General features: G+C 51.8%; 11 protein-coding genes across 11 annotated transcripts; 6 read left to right on the top strand and 5 right to left on the bottom strand.

The window, feature by feature from the left end:
* Window positions 1–1,438: 1,438 nt before the first annotated feature.
* On the top strand, window positions 1,439–1,678 carry TrAtP1_004663 (uncharacterized protein; the record flags this gene model as incomplete). The annotated part of the gene is made up of 1 exon (XM_066112400.1): window positions 1,439–1,678. The coding sequence occupies one exon, from the start codon at window positions 1,439–1,441 to the stop codon at window positions 1,676–1,678; it is 240 nt and encodes a 79-aa protein (XP_065968484.1).
* A 153-nt stretch (window positions 1,679–1,831) lies between these two features.
* TrAtP1_004662 (uncharacterized protein) lies at window positions 1,832–2,176 on the top strand (the record flags this gene model as incomplete). Its single annotated transcript, XM_066112399.1, has 1 exon — window positions 1,832–2,176. One exon carries the CDS (start codon window positions 1,832–1,834, stop codon window positions 2,174–2,176), a length of 345 nt encoding a protein of 114 aa, XP_065968483.1.
* Window positions 2,177–2,183: 7 nt separating this feature from the next.
* TrAtP1_004661 (uncharacterized protein) lies at window positions 2,184–5,677 on the top strand (the record flags this gene model as incomplete). Its single annotated transcript, XM_066112398.1, has 3 exons — window positions 2,184–3,299; window positions 3,377–4,407; window positions 4,480–5,677. 3 exons carry the CDS (start codon window positions 2,184–2,186, stop codon window positions 5,675–5,677), a joined length of 3,345 nt encoding a protein of 1,114 aa, XP_065968482.1.
* Window positions 5,678–9,242: 3,565 nt separating this feature from the next.
* Window positions 9,243–10,481, top strand: TrAtP1_004660 (uncharacterized protein; the record flags this gene model as incomplete). Its single annotated transcript, XM_014084119.2, has 4 exons — window positions 9,243–9,422; window positions 9,578–9,979; window positions 10,051–10,350; window positions 10,434–10,481. The coding sequence occupies 4 exons, from the start codon at window positions 9,243–9,245 to the stop codon at window positions 10,479–10,481; spliced, it is 930 nt and encodes a 309-aa protein (XP_013939594.1).
* An 870-nt stretch (window positions 10,482–11,351) lies between these two features.
* TrAtP1_004659 (uncharacterized protein) lies at window positions 11,352–12,100 on the bottom strand (the record flags this gene model as incomplete). Its single annotated transcript, XM_066112397.1, has 2 exons — window positions 11,352–11,753; window positions 11,975–12,100. The coding sequence occupies 2 exons, from the start codon at window positions 12,098–12,100 to the stop codon at window positions 11,352–11,354; spliced, it is 528 nt and encodes a 175-aa protein (XP_065968481.1).
* A 1,749-nt stretch (window positions 12,101–13,849) lies between these two features.
* TrAtP1_004658 (uncharacterized protein) lies at window positions 13,850–14,184 on the bottom strand (the record flags this gene model as incomplete). Its single annotated transcript, XM_066112396.1, has 2 exons — window positions 13,850–13,970; window positions 14,024–14,184. The coding sequence occupies 2 exons, from the start codon at window positions 14,182–14,184 to the stop codon at window positions 13,850–13,852; spliced, it is 282 nt and encodes a 93-aa protein (XP_065968480.1).
* A 61-nt stretch (window positions 14,185–14,245) lies between these two features.
* On the bottom strand, window positions 14,246–15,466 carry TrAtP1_004657 (uncharacterized protein; the record flags this gene model as incomplete). Its single annotated transcript, XM_066112395.1, has 2 exons — window positions 14,246–14,321; window positions 15,144–15,466. The coding sequence occupies 2 exons, from the start codon at window positions 15,464–15,466 to the stop codon at window positions 14,246–14,248; spliced, it is 399 nt and encodes a 132-aa protein (XP_065968479.1).
* Window positions 15,467–15,599: 133 nt separating this feature from the next.
* On the bottom strand, window positions 15,600–16,031 carry TrAtP1_004656 (uncharacterized protein; the record flags this gene model as incomplete). The annotated part of the gene is made up of 2 exons (XM_066112394.1): window positions 15,600–15,680; window positions 15,951–16,031. 2 exons carry the CDS (start codon window positions 16,029–16,031, stop codon window positions 15,600–15,602), a joined length of 162 nt encoding a protein of 53 aa, XP_065968478.1.
* A 450-nt stretch (window positions 16,032–16,481) lies between these two features.
* Window positions 16,482–18,183, bottom strand: TrAtP1_004655 (uncharacterized protein). The gene has a single exon (XM_066112393.1). It carries the CDS (start codon window positions 18,013–18,015, stop codon window positions 17,311–17,313), a length of 705 nt encoding a protein of 234 aa, XP_065968477.1. The 5' UTR covers window positions 18,016–18,183; the 3' UTR covers window positions 16,482–17,310.
* TrAtP1_004654 (uncharacterized protein) lies at window positions 18,184–19,313 on the top strand (the record flags this gene model as incomplete). Its single annotated transcript, XM_014084115.3, has 3 exons — window positions 18,184–18,575; window positions 18,775–19,038; window positions 19,131–19,313. The coding sequence occupies exons 1-3, from the start codon at window positions 18,456–18,458 to the stop codon at window positions 19,311–19,313; spliced, it is 567 nt and encodes a 188-aa protein (XP_013939590.2). The 5' UTR covers window positions 18,184–18,455.
* A 118-nt stretch (window positions 19,314–19,431) lies between these two features.
* On the top strand, window positions 19,432–21,882 carry TrAtP1_004653 (uncharacterized protein; the record flags this gene model as incomplete). Its single annotated transcript, XM_066112392.1, has 1 exon — window positions 19,432–21,882. One exon carries the CDS (start codon window positions 19,432–19,434, stop codon window positions 21,880–21,882), a length of 2,451 nt encoding a protein of 816 aa, XP_065968476.1.
* Between the last annotated feature and the right edge of the window lie 2,778 nt (window positions 21,883–24,660).

The following is a 24,660-nucleotide window of genomic DNA, read 5'->3' as shown; positions in this document are numbered from 1 at the left end:
CTAGGTAGGCAGGTGTAGGCGCATTTGCAAGTTTTCAGAGGCTATCAGCAAGGAGTAGCATCTATTCGCCATGCGCTGGCCCTCTCATGTGATGGTGATTCTCATATAGATCCGTTTCAAGTTAATTGAATTACTAGGCGTCGTTTAAGTTAATTGGATCTCTGAGCGATCGGGTGTTAAGAAGGTGATTGCAACGCTGCTGAACCCGAGTTGATTAATCAACGCCCGCAATGCACGCGTACAATATTGGCTAGAGTCGATTGAGTTACACTGTCAATTTTCATGTTGCTATGCGCATTTGGTAGATGATTTAGTTGCGACGACTGCCGTTGAGGTTTGGGTAACTGCCAATTGGCTGCTAGGGGAAATGGCTCTTTGTGTTCAATTCATTCCCAACTGGAGACTATGAGATAGATAGGTATGCTGTGATCAATTAGCAAATTCTTCAGTTACTCTACTACGTACCTACCTCCCTGATAGGTACTACCTCAGTACCCAGGGAGTGATGACACTTACGTTGACAGACAGCTCAGATCTGTCCAAGAAGCTGGACCCCAGAAATGAGGCCAGGGGAAGAGCTTATGGAGGAGCGGGGACGCGGGACACGGGACGAATGGGCTCCTGCCTCCGATCCAAATTGGCCGGTGCCCTGAATCGATGGCAGAGGCGCATTGGCGTTCCGTGCAGTGCATGAACTTAGTACCGCCGAGACGGCTTCTCTGACGGGGCGAGGCGTGATTGGTGAGAGGCCGGGAGGAGCCGCAAGCCGCCTCGGCCCCGGGCGCACAATTCATCTGCCACGTTTTGGGTTTGCTAGAGTGCTTGCGTCAGTGGTGATTACATTGCTCAAGAGAACAACGGTGGGAGAATAGTAGGGTATATAAGTGCATGCGGGCGTGTGCTGGATGCCTTTGGCCATCGTCTCGTTGTTCCATTGACTTCTCCTTGGCTGGCGATCCGCGCGCACATGACTGGTATATTTAATACTGTTTCATCGGCTCGCCTGGGGCACGTTGCCATGTCCATGGGGCAACGGGGGGATTTCGCCAGCCCTATGGATACGATCGGTGGTGGCATGAGATACAGTTTATACCACATGTCGCCTAGATGAAGATGGGTCAACTGCCGGCTCCGCTTTCTTTGCATGCTTGCTGTCATGCAGCGCTGCGATGTGCTGAGAAGAGTGCGTCGAGGATGAGGATGGCGCACGAGATATCGGGCTGGCAATAGACGAGCCGGTGCGGCAGTCAATATCATGGCACTCGTTGCAGCCACTGTTCTGATAAAAAAAAAAAAGAGACAGAATTTCTAGACATGAGCGTGCTCTCTCTACACGATATCGGCTCGCTCACTCTAGACTCGCTCTAGGTCATCCGTCCACTATTTTCCAGGTACGCACTTCTTAGCCGGCAGCGCGCCTAACCCAAAAGCGAAAAGCATGACTTTGCGACTAGGCCCGTTGCGGCCTGCCACTGCCCGCCAACCCGCCACGGCCTGGTGGTCCGTGCGCAGGCCCTTCACGCGTTGTCTGTTTTTCGCTCGCCCCCGATCCCAAGAGCCGCCAGCCGACGTCACGTCGTCCCCTGATGCTGCCATCGCCCATCGACTGCTCGCCAACGAGGGCCTGTTTGCCTTGCCGTATGACCCGTGGCGCTCCAGCTGCCATCTCGGGGCCTGATCCTGCTGCGCGGCCATCGAGTCCGACCGCCTGCTGCGCGCGCCATCCCGCACCCTCGCCTCCCATCCGCCAACCCGCCGCCGTGAGCGATCCTGCGAACCGCTTTGCGCCCTGACCTGAGCCGCCTGCAAACGCCGCTGTCTGCTGGACGCCATGGCTCCGACCTCGCCTACGCCCCGTCGAACGCCCACGGGGCGGCGCAGAGGCCGTCCGCCGGGGACCACCAACGCTGCGCGTGCGGCCAGACAGGCCTCCCTCGCGGCTGCTGCTGCTGCTGAACCACCTCCCAAGCGACGGCGCTACGTGCCGGGAGGACCTGGAGGTGGTGGACGGTACCTTGACGCAGACGCCATCCAGACCCCCGACACAGCCCGATCCAACGCCGGGTCGCGATCGAGAACATCTGGTGCAGCTCGCCTGGCCCTCAACGGGGGCTCACCTCTCCCCCCCACGCCGGGAGAGAAGCACACGAGCGAGGACCGCCGCGAACGAAGATAGCGACGAGATGCGATGGGGGTCAGCCGCGGCCATGGCTGCGTCTGTGAAGCAAGCCGAGGACTACAAGCCTCGCGAGGAGCGCAGCTGGGAAGAGTTTCATCCAAACCTTGATATTGAGCTCCCCTTTGTCATATTTGCCGCCGACGACGTTGACGGAATCATCGCACAAGAGGCGCCAAACACCCCGGCCCTGGATGCGCCGCCCCCTGCCACACCTCATCTGGAGTCCATGACCCCGTCCAAATCTGTCAACCCCGCTTCGACGGGCAATACGCCGAATCCCCAAGCAACGCGAAGCGCTGAAGCCGAAGGAGACGACAACTCTGCTGCCGGCACGCCATCGAGACGCCCTCGTCGATCCACGCGAGAAGTCGTCAGCTTCTATAACATCCGTCCCTTTGAATTTGCTCCTACACCTCGAACCCCCAAGATACTTCCCATACAAAACCAGACACCCAAGGAACGGCTCGATTTAAAACTACCCTCATATAGAAGGACGAATCGCATCGAATTATTCGAAAGCAAGACTTTTGGCCAGGCACGATATGTCGACAAGGCCATGAGCAATGTTGGCTACCAAGAGAGTGACAACTTCATCAGATCCGAACGAACGCTCATCAAAGCCACCGATGGCAATGCAGACGACGAGTTTGAACAGTTTTCAGTCGCCGCGAGCGACGACCATGTACACCAGTCAAGACTTGGCCGCGTCGAGTATGATATGGATGAGCAAGACGATATGTGGCTTGAGCAGTACAACGCTCAACGCAAACAAAACGAGCTGGAAGCCATCACCCGAGAGGTCTTTGAAATTACAATGACCAAGATTGAAAAGGAGTGGCACGCCCTAGAGAGACGAATACCAAAACCGAACCCAAAGCCGCCCCAGACGCACCGGCCGCGGTCTAGCTCTGCCGTGGCCGTAAATGGCGAGCCTCACGGCGGCGAAGAGCCGGACAGCAAATGCGCAATATGTGATGATGGAGATTGCGAAAACACAAACGCCATCGTCTTCTGTGACGGCTGCAACCTTGCGGTGCACCAAGAATGTTATGGTGTGCCGTTTATTCCAGAGGGCCAGTGGCTCTGTCGGAAATGCCAGCTATGCGGTCGCGGAATACCAGTAAGAGCTCCCATCTATATTGTCACTCATCATTTAGACCTTTCATATCTAACAATGTTTCCTTCTTCTTCTCTTAGACGTGCATATTTTGCCCCAATACAGACGGTGCATTCAAGCAAACGAATTCGTCCAAATGGGCCCATCTGCTTTGCGCCATGTGGATTCCTGAAGTCTCTCTGGGAAACCACACGTTCATGGAACCTGTCATGGATGTTGAAAAGGTTCCCAAGACCAGATGGAAGCTGACCTGCTACATCTGTCGCCAGAGAATGGGCGCCTGCATTCAATGTGGCAATAAAAATTGCTACCAAGCTTTCCATGTCACTTGTGCAAGGAGGGCCCGTCTTTTCCTCAAGATGAAGACCGTTCAAGGGACTCTTGCTGTTCTTGACGGCAGCATGGTCCTCAAGGCCTTTTGTGACAAGCACTGCCCTCCAGACCATGCCCAAGAATACCAAGTCCACCAGGCGACACGAGCCGCGAAGAAGTTCTATAAGAGGAACATGCGTGGGCGCATCTGGGCAGACAACCAAGCCATGGCGAATGTCATTGCGGCGCAGCACCGAACCGCCATAACAGATCATCCGCCAGATGAGAGCCAGATGACGGGAGCCAAGAACCTTGCTATTTTGGGCGACAAGAAGAAAGGACAGCCTCCCAAGAACTTGTGGAAGCTCCCATCGGGAGCTCCCATCATCCCCCAGGTTGTCTTTGACATTGTCGAAGCATCAATCCAGCGATTCCCATTTAGGAAACGCAAAGACTACCTCAGCGAGGCCTGTCGATATTGGACCCTGAAGCGAGAGGCACGTAGGGGCGCCGCGCTTCTCAAGCGTTTGCAGCTGCAGATGGAGTCATTCTCTTCGATGGAGCTGACGAGACGCAACTTTGCTGCCATGGGCCCCAGTGGCAAGGCAAGGCTGGCTCGCCGTATCGAGTTTGCTCAAGGAGTTATCCACGAGCTGGAGCAGCTCAAGGTTCTTGCCGAAGAGATTGTGGAGCGCGAACAGCTCAAGCTGGATGCCGCCGAGTTGGAGCAAGATTTTGTGGATGAGTGCTATTTCCCCACGGCGAAGCTTTTGGTGCCTGTTGTAGAAAAGGCCATTGCGTAAGTCGTCTTACACTCATATGATCTCTGATTCTAAAACATCAATGTACTAACTAATTCATCACTGATTAGGCTAGACAAGGGACTTTTCACGGACGGCCTTGCTGACTTGCAGGCGAGCATTGAGAAGCGCGTTTACGTCAATGTTTTGGGGTTTGCACAAGACCTGGGCGATGTTATTAACAAGGGCATTTTGACTCTGCCCAAAGATCTGGAACCTGCTCATCATGTATCAGAGGATGTAGAAGGCGAAGAAGTGGCTCCGGCGCCGGCGATGGAAATCAACAGCAGCAGCAACCCGACTGTGGGATCACAATTTGCAGATATAAGAGAGCGACGCAAGCTTGGAAAGCGAATTCTCAAGGCAGTGCAGCCACTCCTGGAAACCTCGCTGCAGGTTGAATCCGAAATCTCAACGAAACCATCCGACGGCCTCCAAAAGGAGCTGGAAGCCCTTATAGACGCTAGCATCGATATTGGGCGACAAGTCAATGGCACGGCACACAGTGTTCCGGATGAAGGGGCTGAGGATACCATCATGCTTGACGCGCCCGACCCATCTTCCGAACCTCTTACCATTGTTAAAAGCGAACCCCTGACTCGCGAGAGCGGCATTACTTCTAATGATGGTGACGTCATGGACACTGCTGAGAACGATGATGACGGAGAAGAAGAGGAAGAGGCAGACGAGGACGACGAGGACGACGAGGAGGACGATGATGACGATGACGGCGAAGAGAGAGAGGAGGGTGACAGTATCGAGGTCAATACGGTTGGCCTTGGTATCATGACCAACCGTCCTGCAGTCGGCCTTGGAATCACACAAGAGATGGCTATCAAAACTGTGCGGGTCAATTCAGCCATTACGTCTGAAACTCCTCCGAACAGTACTGGCAGCTTCGTCGTCATGGCTGCGCCATCTCAGGAAGGGCCGCCGACGCCGCCCCAGTCCAATGGAAGCCTGGGCAATGAGCCGGCAGACCCTCTTTCAGAAGGGGGCGTCCTTTGGTACCTGAGAGCGCTTGAGCCTCATGGCACATCTATTCTCGAGGAACACTGGGCGGCTGGCCGAGATGCGGTGCGAACGCTAAGCGAAGATCTCACGGATCTCGACGACGAAGACTTTAAAGATTTGGGCATTGACATGGGCGATACAGTGGCCGCGGCAGTGATGGATGCGGAAGAGTCCAAGGACAATTCGGGTGGTGGCAGTGCTAAGAACAAGGCGAGTAGATTAAGGAAGCGAAGAGCATCGACTAGACGACGATAGGGGAAGGATTTTTCCTACATCGCGAGGCTTGCCAGGAGACTCTTATTTTCTCCCTTTGATTTCCGACATTTTTCCTTTCTTCAACTGAGCGCTTTAGTATGAAGGCATCGGTATATAAGGCTTTGGCGTCGGGAAGGATAACAGCATTGGGTTCTTTTTTTTTTTTTTTTGTCCTTCTCTCTTCTATTGATACACCTAGCAATCTGACCCATCTGTCTGCTTTGCTTGTTTTCTTCTTCTTCTTTTTTAAACAATGTTCCTCATTTAATCCTCTTTTTTTCTTCTTTTTTTTCTTTTTTCTTGGAAGGACGAAAGGTTGACTGACTGCCTGGAACTGAGCAGAGAGGGCGTTGCTTTGATGAGCAGGAAATGGAAATGTCTTTTTTTTAATGCCCGTGGGTCAAATGATAATTGGGCGGATAAAGGGATTGTTACTCGTTTTATTCATATGTAGGATTAACGTATTCAAATGGCCTTGACTCGAGATGTATTTTTTTCCCTCTTGAAACTACTTTGGTATCTTGAAACTTTGTCGATTGGCTGATTTGGTGTTTCATAAAGCCAAGCTGAAAGCGCCGCTACATTAAACTTCTCCCACAAGCCACGTATCGTGGATGTACACGCTCATTGCGTGGTGCGGGGTGGCGGGGTTAGAGGGGAGCTGTCCAAGGTACATGTGGAAAATTACGCGTTGGATGATAGTAGGATGATGCTAGGAATTAACGTTCAAGGCTGTGCTCAATCGTCCCATTGTGCACGCCGCTGACTGCCATTTGTCAAGTCTATTATGGCATTGTGGATATAAATAAGTTTTTAAACTCGCAATCTTATTTCAACGAATTCCCGTCTACGCCGCAGCTCCGTGGATGCCGTCAACATGATGAGCAACAGCAGCTGAGAGCAGATCAAAAAAAGAAAAGAGCAGCAGCTACTGGGTATCTACAGATAGATACGTACGGTGGAGAGCCATTTGTCAATCAGGAGAAAAAAAAAGGGAGGGGGAGGGGGAGGAGAACAAGGCAGAAGAGCGGGGACTTGATACATGAAATTCGATGAGATGATTGATAGCATTGGATGGCGGGCATCTATTGGCTGGATGTGGGAAGCCGTCCTCCGATCCAGGTTTTTTTTTTTTTTTTGGTTGGTTGCTTCGGCGGCTCTAATAATGGAGGGGAAGAGAATATTCGGGTGCGGAGGCTACACACCCGTCTTGCGTGGCGTTTTTTCGCTGCTTTTTCGGGCACCGGTGCCGGACGTGGGGAGATTGATGTTTCTCAGCAGAAACGGGTGCTTATCTGGAGGATGCATGATAGGAATATGTAATGCGTACAATGTTCGCTATTTACTCTCTTTTTTTCCCCTGTGAAATCGGAGAGTTTCCCGTGCAAATCCCGTGACAGAAGCGTCTCCAGTTTCAATGCGATGCGCATGCGATGCGATACGAAGGAAGGGGGGATGAGCAGCCCACAGGCAGCGGATTCCGACCGGCTCTAGGCTGGCCAATGGGCGGGCGGCATGGGCACCGGAGCTAGGCTGGAAGAAACAAGGGATGGGGATTTTGGGATGGAGGGAGACGAGATGGAAAAGAGAGGAAACAGTGCTGGGTGCGCCGTATCTGACAGGGCATGGCACGTCGTAAGCAGAAGCAGCATTGGATGAGAAATTGGGGACAGGCAGCCAGAGCTGGAGCAGTCTTGATCCGTCGCTTAGGCTGGATTTGGACACTTGATGCTGCTGCACAGCTCCAGGAGGGGCAGCGCCCGAATGCGGCTGCTGAAGCGCGGCGCTGCAATCGAATTTTTCGCGCCCATGGGTGTTTCTTCTTTTTTTACACTGATGCGAAGCCACCAAAAGGCTGATGCGGCCCCCCCCTGGACCAAGTGCCTGGAGACCTGGAAAACTAAGTTCAGCGAGGGGGGGGCCACTAAAGAGCATGGACAAGGACGCTACCGAAGCGGTTTTGGGATTGATGCTACTGTACCTATCCTGACCTATCCCTGGCTGATTGCGATGTGAGAGCGCAGCATTCCATCGTGAGCTGACTCACTCCTGGCAATGACAAAGAAAAGACACAAAAGACACACACAAAAAGATGAATTGGGGAAAGACGATGGCCTGCATGGCGATTGATTCTTGACGCACGCCTTTTTCTCTGGTGATATCACAATGCAGGCCCGCGCATGCCAAATGGCCGTAGTACTCGATTCGATATCAGCGTGATACAACACGCCCCCAGAGCCTGCTAGCACCTTTTTTTCCTGCTGGCATCAGCGAGCGAGCCGGCCAAGCGTCGCCCCAGCACTGGAAAAAAAAACCCACTCTTCCCTTCTTTTTTTCGCCGGGGGAGGGAAAAAAAAGCCTACCTCTTTCTCTCTTCCTTCCACCACCCCAAAAGCGATCTCCGTCAAAGAAGCCCTCTTTTGACGACGACCTCTGTTTTCCAACGACGAACCGGCGATTAAACATCATCGTCCATTTATTTGATTATTTTTTGCCATCGACCTGCCGATTTCAGAATCAGCAACCCGTTTGACGGGCCTTATCTGACGCGACGAACACGGGCTTTGCCTCTTGGCTCCGCCCTGATACAAGAGCGAAAGTGACAAGAGAGAAGAGAGCGAAAAAAAGAGAGACGACGGTCACGAATCGCCTCGACGCCCCCTTTTTTTCTTCTTGGGTCCGAAGCCATCAAAGACTTCTGCCTCAGCGACGAGCCCTTTTCGAAAGGCAACCACGACGAATCGTAAATAAACAGCGAACAGCCAAAATAAGGCATTTGCATCCTCGGCGGTGTTTTTGTTCCCAAAACCGGAGCCCCTGCCATCTTGCCACGAGAGCCTGTCATCGCGCGTTTAGACTTCGTTTCTGAGCCCCCCGCCCGCGCCCTCTTTTTCTAATTTTTTACCTTCTTCGCGTCGGTTCTGTCGTTGACGAAGCTTGGGAAGCCTCATCGTCATTTTAGCTGTGAGTATTTTTCGAACCCTTTTCCCTCACCCCACTTTGGTGATGGCGCGCGCTCTTTCTCTCGCAATTCCCGCTGTTTCGGCATCGAATCACCATCACCAAGTCGCCCCCCTCCTTTTTGGGAGGAGGAGAGCGAGAGGGAAAAAATAAAAGACGGAGGGAAAAAATAGACGTGATGAGGGAAAACACCATAACAATGGGCTTTTCGATGGCACAGGCCTGGGGATCGATACCGGTTGTCGGGATGTTGGTCTGCTTTACAGCTACGCCCTTTTTTCTCTCTTCTCTCTCGACTTGGGAGGAGGGGAGGAGCTCCCTTCGATGACTAAACTCGCACTATTGATGAATCTCTTGATTTCCCTTCTAACGTCTGATAATAGGATTCCTGATCACTTCGTTACCAGAAAGTGCTTATTGTCCAGTGTATCATCATCTGCTCTTCTTCTTTAGTCGACGGCCGCACCATTTCTGCGCATCGGCCTGCTCCCAGCACGCCCTCCCTTTCTTTCCCCCTCCTTCGCTTTTCTTCAACACACAGCCTTTCTCGGCTTCATCCATTCGATAAACGCGAGCCGTTTCTCCCACGGGGAGCATCTCTAAGATGGCAGACCAACATGAGGTCGATCTCGATTCTATAATTGACCGGCTGCTCGAGGTCCGAGGCAGCCGGCCCGGAAAGCAGGTCCAGCTCCTCGAGAGTGAGATTCGCTTCCTATGCACCAAGGCCCGTGAGATTTTCATTTCCCAGCCCATCCTCCTTGAGTTGGAGGCTCCTATTAAGGTATGTCGGCCTGTTCCTGTTTAATTGCTCATTGGCAATCCGCCATTGCGTTGGAAGACGGGAAAAGAAAACCACATCTTCCTTCCCCCCCCCCCCTTTTTTTTACTTCTTCTCCCTTTCTGGGTCAAGCAACATACTGAATTGGTTTTCAACAGATTTGCGGCGATATCCACGGCCAATACTACGATCTTCTGCGTTTGTTCGAGTATGGTGGCTTCCCCCCTGAGGCCAACTACCTGTTCCTGGGCGACTACGTCGACCGTGGCAAGCAGTCCCTCGAGACCATCTGCCTGCTCCTCGCCTACAAGATCAAGTACCCTGAGAACTTCTTCATTCTGCGTGGCAACCACGAGTGCGCCTCCATCAACCGTATCTACGGCTTCTACGATGAGTGCAAGCGCCGATACAATATCAAGCTTTGGAAGACGTTTACGGATTGCTTCAACTGCTTACCTATCGCCGCTATCATCGACGAGAAGATTTTCACCATGCACGGAGGTCTCAGCCCCGATCTGAACTCGATGGAGCAGATTCGTCGCGTCATGCGCCCCACCGATGTATGTTCCTTTCCCCCTTGTCCGCATCTCGTTGACTCGTAGAGCACCTGCTAATACACCATCACCCTTAGATCCCCGATTGCGGTCTGCTGTGCGACCTTTTGTGGTCCGATCCCGATAAGGATATTACTGGCTGGAGCGAAAACGACCGTGGTGTGTCCTTCACATTTGGTCCCGACGTGGTCTCCCGTTTCCTGCAAAAGCACGACATGGACCTCATCTGCCGTGCCCATCAGGTCGTAGAAGATGGCTACGAGTTCTTCTCCAAGCGCCAGCTCGTCACTCTGTTTAGTGCCCCCAACTACTGTGGCGAGTTTGACAACGCAGGTGCCATGATGAGCGTAGACGAGAGCTTGCTCTGCTCGTTCCAGGTTAGTACCACACCCACTTGAATGGCCTCTCTCCCAAAAACTGTAGTAGGGAATAAAGCTAACACATGACTCCTTCCATCTAGATCCTTAAGCCTGCTGAGAAGAAACAAAAGTTTGGAAGCCGGCGTTAAAATAGAGTAGATGACTTGGCTTGGTCTGCTTCTCTCGGCTGGAACATACGACCAAGTCCGTCTCGACGATTTTCAAACCGCCGGCCTTTGTCTCTTTTTTTGACTCTCCGACTCTCTTCATCTCTACCTCTCACGTCGCACCGTCGCTGGGCCCTGGTGGCGAAAACGGGTTGCTTCGAGAATATTAAACGCCGAGCCCTTCCTGCATTAATGTATCGACTCGGCGGTTTAGCTCGCATCGCCTCTAATGTCCCAACATGCAAACTTTTGTCACGACAAATGGCTGTTTCTTAGCTTCACAGATAAAATCATTCACAGAAAAAAAAAATACATTATGATGTCACTTTGAAACCACATGCCATACTTGGCATTGTTGTCCTGATACCTGTATAAAGTTGTCTTGTGTGTGAATGGCAATGACGTAGCTGGGCCCAGACTCCTCTCTGATGTCTGGCCTGTCGACGCGCGCAACAAGAACTGATCGAGATGCCTGCCGTGTAACCTGCAATGGATCCTGTTCATGCAGCTAGGAGGAGATGACATATATGTGTGTACAAGTAAGTAGCTTGGCTTGACTTGACTTTGCTGCTTTTGGTGTTCCGAAAAGTGGCTGGACGCTTGGGCCATGGACGGCCGTGAGGAGTTGTTTGAGCATGTTTGAGCATGTGATAGTAGGTATTGAAGTAAGTATATTCAGCTGGGGATCTTTAGATGGATATTAGAAAATAATGGGCCATTATCTTTTATTTTTCTTGTTTCTTTCCTTTTTTGCTTTTCAATTTCAACTCAAGAGGAAGCAGATTTATTGCGACATGTGCCGTACTTGTTTGCTTTCATTATAACAATTCACTGCCCGCTTTATGGGCGGCTTTAATTACAATCTTCGCATACAACGCCAGCTCCAGAAGCTGCTGATCCTTGCTTCTTCTTGTCAACTTGTTCTTCCTTGTTTGCGTCTCCTTCTACTATAGTCTTGGACTCCGCAGCAGCAGCAGCAGCAGCAGGCCGACGATGGTCCCGATCAACGTGGCCCAGATCCCTCCCCGGCTCAATGACGTCCCTGACGCGGCGTTTGAGCTCCTTTGTCTCGGGGAAGCCTTGGTCTGTTTTGCGGTTCCAGAGGACAGTGGATCGGATGACTGGCGGTTCTGAGGACTCTGAAGGAGATGCGGAAGGGTGGTAGATTGTGACGATGAAGGTTCCGCCGGTGGAGGGCTGGAGGGCGACTTCGCCGAGGGAGAGGGAGAATGTGGAGAGGAGTTCTTGAGCGTACTTTTTTTTTATATGAATGTTAGTATACTGTGTTTTATATGAATGAGGTGATGGGCAAGGGTTTGAGTTGCGGCATCTCAGCAATAGAGTCCACTGTAAGGCAAAGAAAATGGTTTGTATAATGTGCCAAAACTACGAGCAGAGAGAGGATGGGGGAGTAAAAAAAAACAAAAGCTAATTCATAGAGAGATGAGGAAGGAAGTAAGTAAAGATTGACGTACGTAGGCAGCTCGCAGCATCCATTTGCACTGAGTGCAAAACTGGATCGTTATGCGTGGTAAAGGTGCCAGGACGGCGCCCTGCTGAAGAAGCTGTGCGGGCGGTGGAGAAGAAATAGCAGTAGACATGGCGGGTGATGCTCTTGGTTTTTTTATAGTTTCTTCGAGAATTCAAGTTTGTTTACGGGGAATTGAAGGAAATTTGGATGGATGAGGAAGTTGGACTGGTATATGGAAAAAGAGGATGAGTGGTTTTGTCTTGCGTGAGATTGAGGCGATATTGTCAAAAGTTAACCAAACCTTGGCAGAAGTTCCGATTTGGTTTACTAAGAGTTGCTTGGAATTATGTGGGGAATGTTGGTTTCTATTTGTACATTTAGACCGTAGAATTGAGCGACGTTTTGCGTTTGCAGGAACTGAGGCGTTGAATATTACTGCAACGAATGGAACGATTTTGTATACCTGATATTTTCTGCTTTTGTACCTCATAATTTTCAAAGCACACAATGAGCAATGAAGAGCTGGGAAGCAAACTTTGAGACTTGAGAAAATTACAACAGCACACCCTCACGTGCCCATGATGGCTAGCGAGAAATCGTTTCTATTTTGTTTTGTTGACGCAAAAAGGCAGTTTTCAACAGCACACCAGATGAATGGCAATCTCCCTGTAAACGCCCTGTTCCGCAATGCAATGACTATTTACTCAATAAATCACCCCCAATATTTCGCTTTATTGCTTGCGAGCGACAAACAGGCAGCACGCGTTTCGGACACAGGTACAGGGTATCGCCAGCTAACCACTACCTGTACACAACAGCTAAACGGGCAGCGTCGCGCCATTAATTTGCCCATGAAGACTCACGTTTAGATGTCAACCAACACAAAAGAGGAACGTTGGCGAAAGAAAAAAGAAAAAGAGGAATCTTATACCTGAGAATTGATATTACATCGTCAGTATTATTATAGGATATCTTGATTAGGTATCTCTTCACGGAGGAAAATAAATAAATTGCCACCCTTGTTCAAAACTCGGCCGTTAAATTATCTACGCCCACTCGCATTACAAGCGACATTATACACGACAATCTCCCAGCCGGCCACTTCAGCTCAACTTCCAAAGGGGAATATATGTGAAAATGTCTTGCAAATCACCATATGCTACCGCGCTGTGACTCTCCATCCATCTCCGGCACACGGGAAAAGGGAAACGAATCCAAATGTAGAAAATGGCAAAACAAGTTGGAATGGTTGGAAAAAAAGAAGAAAAAGTGTACAGGGGGGCCATTTCGATTTAAGAAGAGAAGGACCATAGAGAAAAAACGGGAATTAATACATGCTAAAAAAAAAGACAAAGACACAAGAGCCGGCTTCCCAATCCACCGTAGACCCTTTTCTTTTCCTTCTTTCTCATCGTTGGATATATCTCTTTCCTCCTTCCTGTCCTAGATGAAACCACTCGACTGCTTTATTAAAAAGTAAGAGAGAGCTTGAAAAAATAAACTCGTAGAGAAAAGGGAGCGCGGGGCCTTTGCTCGATCCCCAGGCGACTTTTGCTTCCTCCTTCCCACCGCCCCCTCCCCTCTCTAGCATTGGTATAATCATATGAGACTGCGTCGATCCAGCTCAGAGTCCCGTCTAGTTTCTCGTAAAGGCCTTTCCGGATCAGGTGTGTTGTTTGTTTGGTGGTGTGTCGACGTCGGCGAATCCGTCGCTGGCTGTCTGATTCCCAGCCGCGTCGCGTTGTAAAATAAAAGAGAGAATAATAAAAAACCCATATCACACAAGAGGAAGAAATAAAAGTGAAAAAGCCGCGTCAAAAATCCCGCCCAATTGAAACGTCATCGATGGTCATTCTTCCACCTCTGGGGAGAAACGGAATTACATGATAACACAGCAGCCGCCGGATTGTTGTGGTGCATAGGGGTCCTCGCCCTTGGGCACAGTTCCCCATACTGAAGGGACCATGTAATCTCTTGTACCATTGCAGTACGCGATTATGCTGCAAATATCGCGTTAGTCCAAGCCAGCTAAAGATTATTCGCTATTTCTTACCTCTTGGAGGCGGTGCTGACGGGAATGCGTTCCCGGTCCAGATCCTCACGCAGCCTGTTGTTCAGCTCCGTTAGGCGCCTAAGCTTGAGGTCTGCCATGGACTGCTTCGTCTTCTTGATCTGGGTCGGGTCGCCGACATCACGGGAGGTATACTGAGGCATCGTAACGGTACGTAAATTAAAAAAGAATGACTAATGAGTTGGATTGGACCGAAGTCGGTAATTAAATGGCTCGCAGGCTCGAAGGCGTCGTCGGCCGGGACGATGTGAGTTTATTGATGGATCGTCGGGAGAACTGCCTGCAGGTGCCTGGTTAGTCGGTCAAATTGTCGCTGATTGGTAGCTCCTGGAAGCACAAAGAGGGCTGATGACAACATGAAACACGATGCAGTAGAGGAGGATGAAGACAGAAAACAGCGTGTTGTTTGCTGCAAGCAGGGAGGCGCGACTGGTGGCCACGGCGTGACCACGGCGTGACAGAGGCGGTGCAACGAATGCAGACGCCTCTGGTAGCGAGATGGAAGAGCAGGCAAGCAACGCGGCACGAGGCAGCGATGCGTCTCTCTATTCCGCAGGCTCCGCCATAGCCGGTTGTCGACGACGAGGCACACAAAGCAGCGTGTCGAAATGCTCCTTTTCCCTCTTGCCGGCGCTCCCATCTCGATTCAATTGGTCCATCGCCGTACAATCCGCCCAGCCGTGGTCGTGGTGCCGTTGTCTTGCCAGTGAGAGGCGGTACTTTGTACTGTCTCCGCCCCCCCTTGGACGCATCGCGAAACAGCGCAATTGAGGAAACGCAGAGGAAAAAAAAATCAGACAGCGACTTACCAGCCGTTCTTGAAACCCTCGTTGATGGTCGCGAGAAGCAGCGACGACACACAGACTCCTATATGGGGAATAAGAGGAGGGGATTGATCGCGAAGGCGAGACGTGCGTTACGTGAATGTGTGTGTGAGGGAATGAGAAGGGGAAGAAAAAGAGAGTGTGAGCGTGAGCGAGAGTGTGTGAGTAAGGTTGGGGGTTTGGAAGGCCTGGAGGAAGAGAGTTGGAAGAATCCGCCACAGACGGCGGTGCTGGACCCAGGAGCAGGAGACGCTGGGCGGATAATTAGCAGTGGGCACCGCTGTAACTGGCCGACGGAGCTCCTGTAGGGGGCTTTCCGGGGAGGGGGCTTGCTGCTGGCAGCACCTAGCCCGGGACTATTTTTTCTGGCCAGGGTGGGCGCCCATTCTTGCCTGGGCAGCAGCTGCGAGGGTGGGCCGTGCACGGCGCTGGAAATTGGAGTGACAGGGGGGCCACGGCGCACCAGCACGCACCAAAAGGCAACGGCGCAGCGCGGATGTGCCCCAGGATTGGCCCCCAAGGCCGCAAAAGGTGGACCGCTCCAGTGCTTTGCTTCATGTAGCGTGCGAGTGACCTGCGCTCGGCTGCAAAGCAAGTACATGTACCCCTTACCGTAGCAGACGGGCCAAGGCAGTAGCTTGCAAAGCTGGCTGCTAGTCCTGGACTACAGGATTCTGGCATAACAACGACGGCGGCGCTAGCATTTGCACTTTTGCCAGCCCTGGCTTGTCTCGTCAAGCAGATTGCGCAGATTGCTGTCGATTTACCGTGTTGCCGAGCAGCTGTGCGCTGTGCCGTGGCTTGTCGCCGGCTACCTATCCCATGTATTAGCAGAGCCACAGCTCGTGTGTGCAATTGAGCGAGAGGAGAAAGAGGAGCGCGCCAATTTGCTGCTGATACTGTAGGTACAGCTACTTACCGACGGGCTGGGCAAAGTACAGCCAACGCGTGCGAGCAAACCTCGGTCCCGTCAATGCTTCTCACATAACAGACGACTCTGTGCCCGCCGCATCTGAGGTACAAAGACGCTTATTTCGCGAAAAAAAAAAAAAAAAAAAAAAAAAAAAAAAAAAAAAAGTACATACGCCATCTATATCTACATCCAAAGCCTTGTTCTTTGTTTTATTCCCTTCTTCTTCTTTTCCTTCCTTCTCCTCTCGCTGCATTCCATTTCCCGCTTCGGTCTCTCGCCTCGTCCAATCAAGCTTAGACCGTGTCGGGTCTAGCCTCCACTGCCCTTTTTGGCCTGCGAAATGCAGCAGAGAGGAGCTAGGCAACCCTGCTACTGGTCCTGATAATGGGGACCAAATCTTACAAGTAGCAGTACAAGCTGCAAGCTCCGTATTATCCTATGCGACGCATCGCGTCAGCACCTCGACCACGAAATTACCACCGGTTTTTAGTGCTTCGTAACTCAGCTGCTCGTGATTCATTGTTGCGACGGCACCTCAGCTCAGTGCAAGGAAAACAGGCTGTATGGAATACTTTGCCGTTTTTTACCCAATTCTTGGACCAGATCGGAAGACGCCTGGCCGGAGGGACGGAAGATGCGATCGCCGTCACGTCATTCAGTATGGAGCGGCGGAGCTCGCTACCCATGAAATGCTACTCCGTGCCTGGCGAAGAAAAAGCCCAGCTCCCCCCCCCCCGTGACTTGGTGCTTAAATTACACACGTACGAGTTTTGACGGCACCTCTCCTCATTTAGAAGCCAGTAGCCAAGACTTCCAAGTAGGCAACTGTTGCTGCGGAATTTTCGGTAATGGTGGTAGTATTATGAGCTACCTGTATTTGTAATTTCTCTTCCTTCTTCTCTTTTCCCGGTTTGCCCCCTTTAGCTCTGATATCATGATTGCTTGTCCAAGTGGTGAGGAAGAACCCAATAAGTCGGATTCTGCCTCGCTTGGGAAATCCTTCATCCTGCTGAGAGGCTTGAAACGAGACGAGCGGTAAAACTTGCAGCTCTGCATCTAGATCATCCTCATGAGTAAGACAGGGACCTATTAGGCAGGTTGTTCCCGGTATTCCAAGTCCATCGCAAAGATGTTGTCAGCTCTATTATTGGAACTTGTCAGCTGCAGAATGGCGTGGTAGCCAATGAATATGACTATTATTATCCGCCAGCTTCACATCAAACATGAAAATATTTCACCACTTATGAATGTGGACTTGAACGTCTTTGAGTGATGAGAAATAGCCTCCGCTCACGACGTCACATCGAGTACAGCTACGTCTTGGTGCTTTTATTATGCACTCAGCACAGTCTAAGCAGCTGTCAGTAAGCAATCAGATTGATCATTATAGACGTTAAAATCCACATACATGCTAAAAGCACACGGGGCAATTTGATATTCCAGATCAAGAGTATGAATGCTGAGAAAGGAGCTGCTCCTAAAGGAAAGAATGAGAGACAAGGTAGAAGAGAGGAGAAAGAGAAACATGCTCTTCAATCGCCGGTATCGACCTCGAGATCCAGCTGCACTCCATTCGAAACACCATAGTCCTCCAACGTGATGTGATCCTTGAATGGCCGTTCGCCCTGTCGCCTCAGCATGATTTGTCCCGCTTCTCGTCCAATGCGCGCCGCAATCATGAGCTTGAACTGCCCAACAGTGTCTGATGGCAAGCATGGGATGGCCGATTTGGTGCCAAGACGGTCATTGACATGGACGATGATGAACTCTTGACCTGCCGCCGCCGCCGTAGCAGCCTTGGGAGGCTTCTTTTCTTTTTCTCTCCTGTCCTTTCTATCACGCGTGTCTCTTTTCACCTCGTCGCGTTCGTCTCTTGGCCCCGGTTCGCGTCGTCGAGGAGACTGCGATCTTGGTCGACCTTCATTCCTGTCACGGCCGCCATATCTGTCACGACCACGGTCTCGCGAGCGGTCACGGAAATCCCGTCGTTGCCTTCCTCCGTTGTCTCGGCCTCGATCCCGATCCCGGTCTCTATTCCGATCTTGGTCTCCGTCTCGACCTTGATCTCTGTCCCGACCTTGATCCCGGTCGCGAAATCTGTCTCTCCTTGAATCGTAGCTGTCGCGGCCGTCGTCGTTTGAGCGGCTCTTATCCTTCCATCGAAATCCGCCGCCGCCCTTGGGCGCTCGTCGAGGCGGAGATCGCGAGCGAGATCTTCGGGATGAAGATCCCTCCATGGCTCAGATTAATTGATGTATGATTGGGTAAGCTCAGTTGTATACCAGGCCAGGTAGGCCTGTCTACTGTGACCGGTCCAAATAGGTACAGCCGGCGATTGGATAGATTGCTTGGGCGCGCCTCGTTCTTGGTCCGAATGCTTAATTCTGCTAGTGGCTCGTCAATCCACCATACATGGGGATCATGTGACTTTGAGCTGAACGAGGCCTGGAGTGCGCCCGAAACGGTGCATCAGTTTGGCAACCAATCAATTACGGAAACTTCGCGGAACACTACGCCAGTCATCCATACGCGAGTATTTGAAATCTCTAAAGCACATCGCAAACTCACTCGTGGCGTCAAACTCTGTCCGATATGAATCCCTCGTTTTGCTTTGGTCGGTGCCTGCAAAGTGCAGAGAAACAATAGCAAGCAAATGATGACATAAGCAGCACGTGACATGGGTCGTTCCGCAGCCCCTCATGCTCGGATAGCGTCCACACACGAAATTGAAAAATTCCTCCCAGTGTGCGAGGCTTCACCACCACGAGTGCCACGCCAGCGCCCCATCTCAACCATCGTCAGGCCTGCGACGGCTACTCATTACCCCCGAATCTCCTAGCCCGGCTCACATCGATCCGTCGAGGAGGTTGCCCAGTATGGTGCGTAGCACAAGGCAGATGGCGACTGACCGTCTCGCTGCCAACCATTGCCTATTGCCCCTCCCTACGCAAATTCCCACGTTGGGCTGTGATGCTGACTCTGCTCCCTCTCGATAGCCGCCCCCGCCGCATCAAAAGCCCGAAAATGTCCTGAAGCGCGCCCACGAGCTGATCGGGGTCAACCAGGCCCCGACGGCCTTGACCCTGCTCCATGAGCACATCACCAACAAGCGCTCCCGAAGCGCTGCCATCGCCTCTCTCGAGCCGGTTATGCTCCTGTTGGTTGAGCTCTCCGTCGAACAGAAGAAGGGAAAGCTGGCCAAGGATGCCCTGTACCAGTACAAGAATCTCTCTCAGAACACCAACATTTCGACTATTGAGGTGGGTAAAACATCAAAGTTGAATGGGGATGAACGAAGATGAAAGAGACAAAGGGGGGAGAGATTACAACGGATTACTGACCGCCCCCACAGCTGGTCCTGAAAAAGTTTATCGAACTCGCGGTGGAGAAGGTTACTGCTGCGCAGCAGAAGGCGGACGAAGTTCAATCTACCATTGAGGCTACGGCTGCTACCTCCAACATTGACGACCTGGAAGCCAGCGAGACCCCCCGAGTCCATCCTCCTCGCCACCGTCTCTGGCGAGCAATCTCGTGATCGAACCGACCGTGCCATCGTCACCCCTTGGCTCAAGTTCCTTTGGGAGGCTTACCGAACCGTCCTTGACATTCTCCGCAACAATGCTCGCCTCGAGGTGTTGTACCAGAGCACTGCCATGCAGGCTTTCGACTTCTGCCTCAAGTACACCCGAAAGACCGAGTTCCGAAGACTCTGCGAGCTTCTCCGAAACCACGTCCAGACGGCGGCCAAGTACTCGTCTCAGATGCACGCCATCAACCTGAGTGACCCCGACACCCTCCAGCGCCACCTGGAGACTCGTTTCCAGCAGCTCAATGTTGCCGTCGAGCTGGAACTCTGGCAGGAGGCTTTCCGAAGTGTCGAGGATATCCACACTCTGCTCAACCTCAGCAAGCGACCCCCCAAGAACATCATGATGGCCAACTACTACGAGAAGCTCACTCGAATTTTCCTCGTTGGCGAGAACTACCTCTTCCACGCTGCTGCCTGGTCCAGATACTACACCCTGCTGCGCCAGGTTTCGGCTTTGGTCGCCTCTGGCCAGGGAAAGAAGGCTGATAACCCCCCAGCCTCTGATGCTGATCTCCAGAGGGCCGCCTCTTTTGTTCTCCTGTCTGCCCTCGCCATCCCTGTCATCAGCACCTCCCGATCCCGAGGTGCCATGGTCGACTTCGATGAGGCCCGCAAGAACAAGAACACTCGCTTGACCACCCTTCTTGGCATGAGCCAGTCCCCATCTCGCTCTCGACTGTTCCGTGATGCCATGTCCAAGTCTATTCTCCAGCGATCTGCTCCTGAGATTCGCGATCTCTACAACATCTTGGAGGTTGATTTCCACCCTCTCTTCATCTGCAAGAAGATTTCGCCCATCCTGACCAAGATTGCTGCCGATGCCGAGATGGAGAAATACATTCTCCCTCTCCAGCAGGTCATTCTCACTCGTCTGTTCCAGCAGCTTTCTCAGGTCTACGAGACTGTCGACCTCAGCTTCGTCGAGAGCTTGGCTCAGTTCCCTGAGCCTTACCAGGTCACTCGCGGCACCATCGAGAAGTTCATCATGAACGGAAACAAGAAGGGTGATCTTGCCATCCGAATGGACCATGCTACTGGCGTCCTCAGCTTCGACAACGATGTCTTCTCATCAGCCAAGGCTGGACACAGCGGATCATCTGCCGGCTCCGCTGAGGCTGATGGCGGCAACGTTCAGCGTCTGCAGAGCACTCCTTCTGAGATTGTGCGCTCTCAGCTGACTCGACTTGCCAAGTCACTTTTCGTTTCATGCCACTACATTGATCCCAACTTTAACAAGGATCGTTTAGCGGCTCATGACGCTGCTCTCGCCCGCGCAAAGGCTGGTGCTGAGAAGGAGCATATTGAGACTCTTGCACGCAAGGAAATCATCCAGAAGCGCAAGGATGAGGCATCTGAGATCCAAGCTAAGAAGGAGAAGGAGAATGCCCGACAGAAGAAGCTGCGAGAGCAAGCTCTGCAGGAAGCTGAAGATAAGCGACTTGCTGAGGAGCAGCGTGAGCGTGAGGCCCGACGCATCAAGGCCGAGCATGACCGCGTTCGTAAAGAGGAGATTAAGAAGCAGATTGCTGACCTCAAGATGAGCGGCGAGGCTCTGAATATTGATCTGGATGATATCGACAACCTGGACAGCAACAGACTTCGTGCTATGAAGCTGGCTCAGCTGGAGCGGGAGAAGAATGATGTCAGCGAGAAGCTACGCATTACTGGCAAGCGACTTGACCATTTGGAGCGAGCTTACCGAAAGGAAGAAGTTAAGAAGCTCACCGACGACTACAATAAGCAGACCGAACGTGATCGCAAGATTTATGAAGCAGTCAAGGCCAAGACCCTCAAAGAGGCTGAAGAGAAGCACAAGGAGAGTGTCGAACTCAAGCACCGTCTTAGCCGTCTGGTACCTCTATATGAAAGCTTCAGATCATCGCTGCACGAGAGACGCCGCGATGAGTTTGAGAAGCGCCGCAGGGATGCTGAGCGCGAGCTCGAGAAGCAGATTGCCATCCGCAAGAAGGAATACCGTGATCGCAAGCTGCGCGAGAAGAGAGAGCGAGAAGAGAGAGAGCGTGTCCTTCGAGAGCAAGAGGAACAAGCCGCTCGTGAGAAGGAGGAACAGCGTCTACGCGACGAGGCTAGGAAGGCTGAACTTGCTAAGCTCAAGGAACAGCGCGAGAAGGAACGCCAGGAGATGTTGGAGAAGGCCGCACTTCAGCAGAGACGTGAGGAAGAAGCACTTGCCCGTCGTAAAGCAGAAAAGGAGCGACAGCCTCCTCCTGCTGCTGCTGCCGGTGGAGAGGGCCGACGACCCCTCTTTGGATCTGGCGGCGGCGGCGGCGGCTGGCGAGAGAAGGAGCGTGAGAGAGAGTCCGCCAGAGAATCCGCAGACGGCGGTGCTCCGGCACGGACAGAGTCTGGCGATCGCCCATCTGGCGGCCCGCCGAGACTGCAGTTGGCTGGCTCCGGCAGCAAGCCAAGCTGGAGAGACCGACAAGCAGCCAAGGAAGGCGGTGAAGCAGACGACAATGCCCCCCCCTCCGGCCAGAGGTCCTCCCCCTCGTGACTCTCGCGACTCTCGTGATTTCCGTGACGCTCGCAGCTCTCCCCGCGACTCTCCTCGTGATTCTCCTCGTGACTCTCCTCGCGAGGACTCAAGACGGGGCGAGAACGGCAAGACTGAGTCCGCTGCCGCTCCTACAGAGAGCCTGCCTACCCGAACCTCTGGCAAGTGGGTTCCTCCTCACCTGAGGAACAAGTCATGAAGGGAATGAAAGCGCATGGATAGTCCTAGCTACACATTTTTGCACTTGGCGTTTTTGGGGAAAAAAGATTCTTTCAAAGAAAGGAAAGGATTGGTTTGCATTGAATGTACTCTAGAGCTCAGCATTAATTTCGCCGTCCTCTGAGGTACGAGCACGCCAGAATGGATGAGAAAGAAAGACAGCAAAAAAGCACATAAAAAACTTTGTTCTATCATTCACTGCTTTTTTGTGTGATTTTGGGAGAGTCACGTTTGACGTGACGATGTCTCCAGGGTAGTTTGAGCTATATAAGTGTAATTCTATATAAATGACCATTATCTTTTCAACAATTTTGCTGCGTATGATCACCGTGCCGAGATGTAGGTCCATTGCTAGGGGTAGGGCTGAATATGGCTGAGTGAAGCGTTTTATCATGCATTTCTCAGGACATCTATTCCACTCATCGTCCGTACAGTGACGTTTAGACTCATATTTTTGACTATAGGTCGTAGAACACAAAAAAGGTCGGTTACCCGGCCATCTATCTTCAGGACTCTCTTACCTCTATGATTAGAATCAGAATACCTACTAGATCTGATCAAGCTGTACCGTAATAGTTTCATGTCAGCGCTCTGAGTTCCCCGCAAACCGATATCAAACCAAGTCGAGGCAATATACGAAGCAAGGGACATGGTCTGATGACCTGACAGCCAGCCACAATTACGGGAACAAGATAGAACAAGACAAGAGAAAGAAACGCAATCATTGTCCTCTATAGCCGCCCGCGCTGCAGGTACTGCGTCTAGGCAAAAGTATAACACCTGACGAGAAGCTAAAGGCTTACTGGGCTAGCAATGTTTTATTCTAGCTTGTATTTAAGAATAGGTTTAGTCTTTGGTCACTGGTACCAGCCTTACTATACTGCAAGGGGGCGGCATAAAGGCGCAAAAAAAGCAAGCTGTGCAGCTCTGCAAGATTCAATAGTTCAGGTGAAAGGATTGAGATTGAGCTGCAAGGGAGAACAAAGAGGAAAAACATGAGGCATATGTCGGTGAACTGGGCTGTTAGGCTGCAAAAATACTACGTAAGAGGCTTTCCAACCTATCTAGTCATAGTAAGAATGCAAGTCTGCAGAAATGGAACCAAAGAAGAAAAGCTGAGAAAGCTGTGGATTGCGTGGCACGGTAAGGCCTTGCCTCGCCTGGCGAAGCATGGACGGGCGCGTAATTAGGAGCCGTAATCCTGCAGCGGTGGATGGCCTCTGCTCTCAGGACTGGTTTGCCGTCTATGCATCGTGGCTTTGTTGTTTTGGTGTTGAGACTGCACAGTATGACGGAGTTGTCGAAGCGGGAAGAGACCAATGCTGTTTGCTTCCAAGTCAGAGATCCTAGTCTAGCAGCGGCGGGGAAGCGTAGATGGGCAAGTCAGGGGCAGTAGATCCGGTGAGAGTGGCCCCCCCTTGGCAAAGCGGCTGGCTGGGATGGGGGCCGAAGTTAATTCGACGGAATGTAGGGAGAGAACAAATTATACGGTGGCTCGCACGGCTGCCACCGCAGCTGAACAACCTTTGCTGTCGAGAATGGATCGTATTTTCCATTTTTAGATGAAGAGGGAAAAGGTCATGAATGAGAAGCCGAGGCGGTGTAAATACCGAAGGAGGCTTCAGTGGTAGTACTAAGGTACCCGTGATACCAATCTCATGTAGTAGTTAGCTGTAACAATACAAGTGCAATTACTTACCAGAGAGTTCAATGGCAGGCAATTTACCAAACCAAGACATGAATTGAAAGGAAAACATGCAATATGCATTGTGTACCCCCCCCACCTTTGCAATAGACAGGCACCCGAAGCCTAACATATTGCCTGGTAGGCAAAGCCAGACAAGCCCGACCTGAAGCAATCACTAACACGTAACAGTAATACAACCCTGCCGACCACCCGGGCGACCGAAAAGTTGATGACCTCGGGTAGGCTTTGGCGTTGACTCCACCATGTATGGTGTGTCCAATAGCACACACTTTGAGCGGCAGGATCCTCAACCTGAACCTGACCCTGAGCCTAGTAGGCGTGGTGGGCTGATGGAGACCGAGATCGATCTGCGCAGTGCTTGACTGCTTGCACTGCATCTGAGACTGCAAGTTAATATCGATGGCTTGCTTATCAATCTGATACCTCAACCTATTGATCAATGCTTGATTTTCCAACCTCGAAGCTGACACCGTAAATTGGCCAAGGCCACGCCCTTCGGAGACAATACGAGTGCGGTGGTTGTACAAACTCCATATTGACCAATTCTATTCTTAGCAGCACCGAGCAGCGGTGGATGTCGGATGGTCGGTTGAGTCGAGATTGCCCACTGGCCTTTGCTTCTCTCAGCGCATGCATATCGAATGATGCTCCTGCACACAGCTCACCTTACATGCCGCCAATACGCGATATCCACCACGGCAAAGAAGAGGCAGAGAGTACAGCCAGCTCGTATTCTGTGGCCGTGGGATGAATGCAGCTTTGCTACACAAACAGCTGCGCTGAGACGCACGATGAGCTGGCAGCGAAGTTTGTATGCTCCCTTGTGCCCACATCAGCCTATGCCTATTTCT

The sequence above is a fragment of the Trichoderma atroviride genome, chromosome 2 (genome assembly GCF_020647795.1).
Source record: "Trichoderma atroviride chromosome 2, complete sequence".
NCBI lineage: Eukaryota > Fungi > Ascomycota > Sordariomycetes > Hypocreales > Hypocreaceae > Trichoderma > Trichoderma atroviride.
The sequence above is the reverse complement of the archived record's forward strand: the minus strand, read 5'-3'. Positions and strand labels throughout refer to the sequence as shown.

What these genes read in the sequence shown, in the direction of transcription:
- TrAtP1_004655 (XM_066112393.1), bottom strand. Translation starts at nt 18,015, where the DNA reads ATGGAGGGATCTTCATCCCGAAGATCTCGCTCGCGATCTCCGCCTCGA.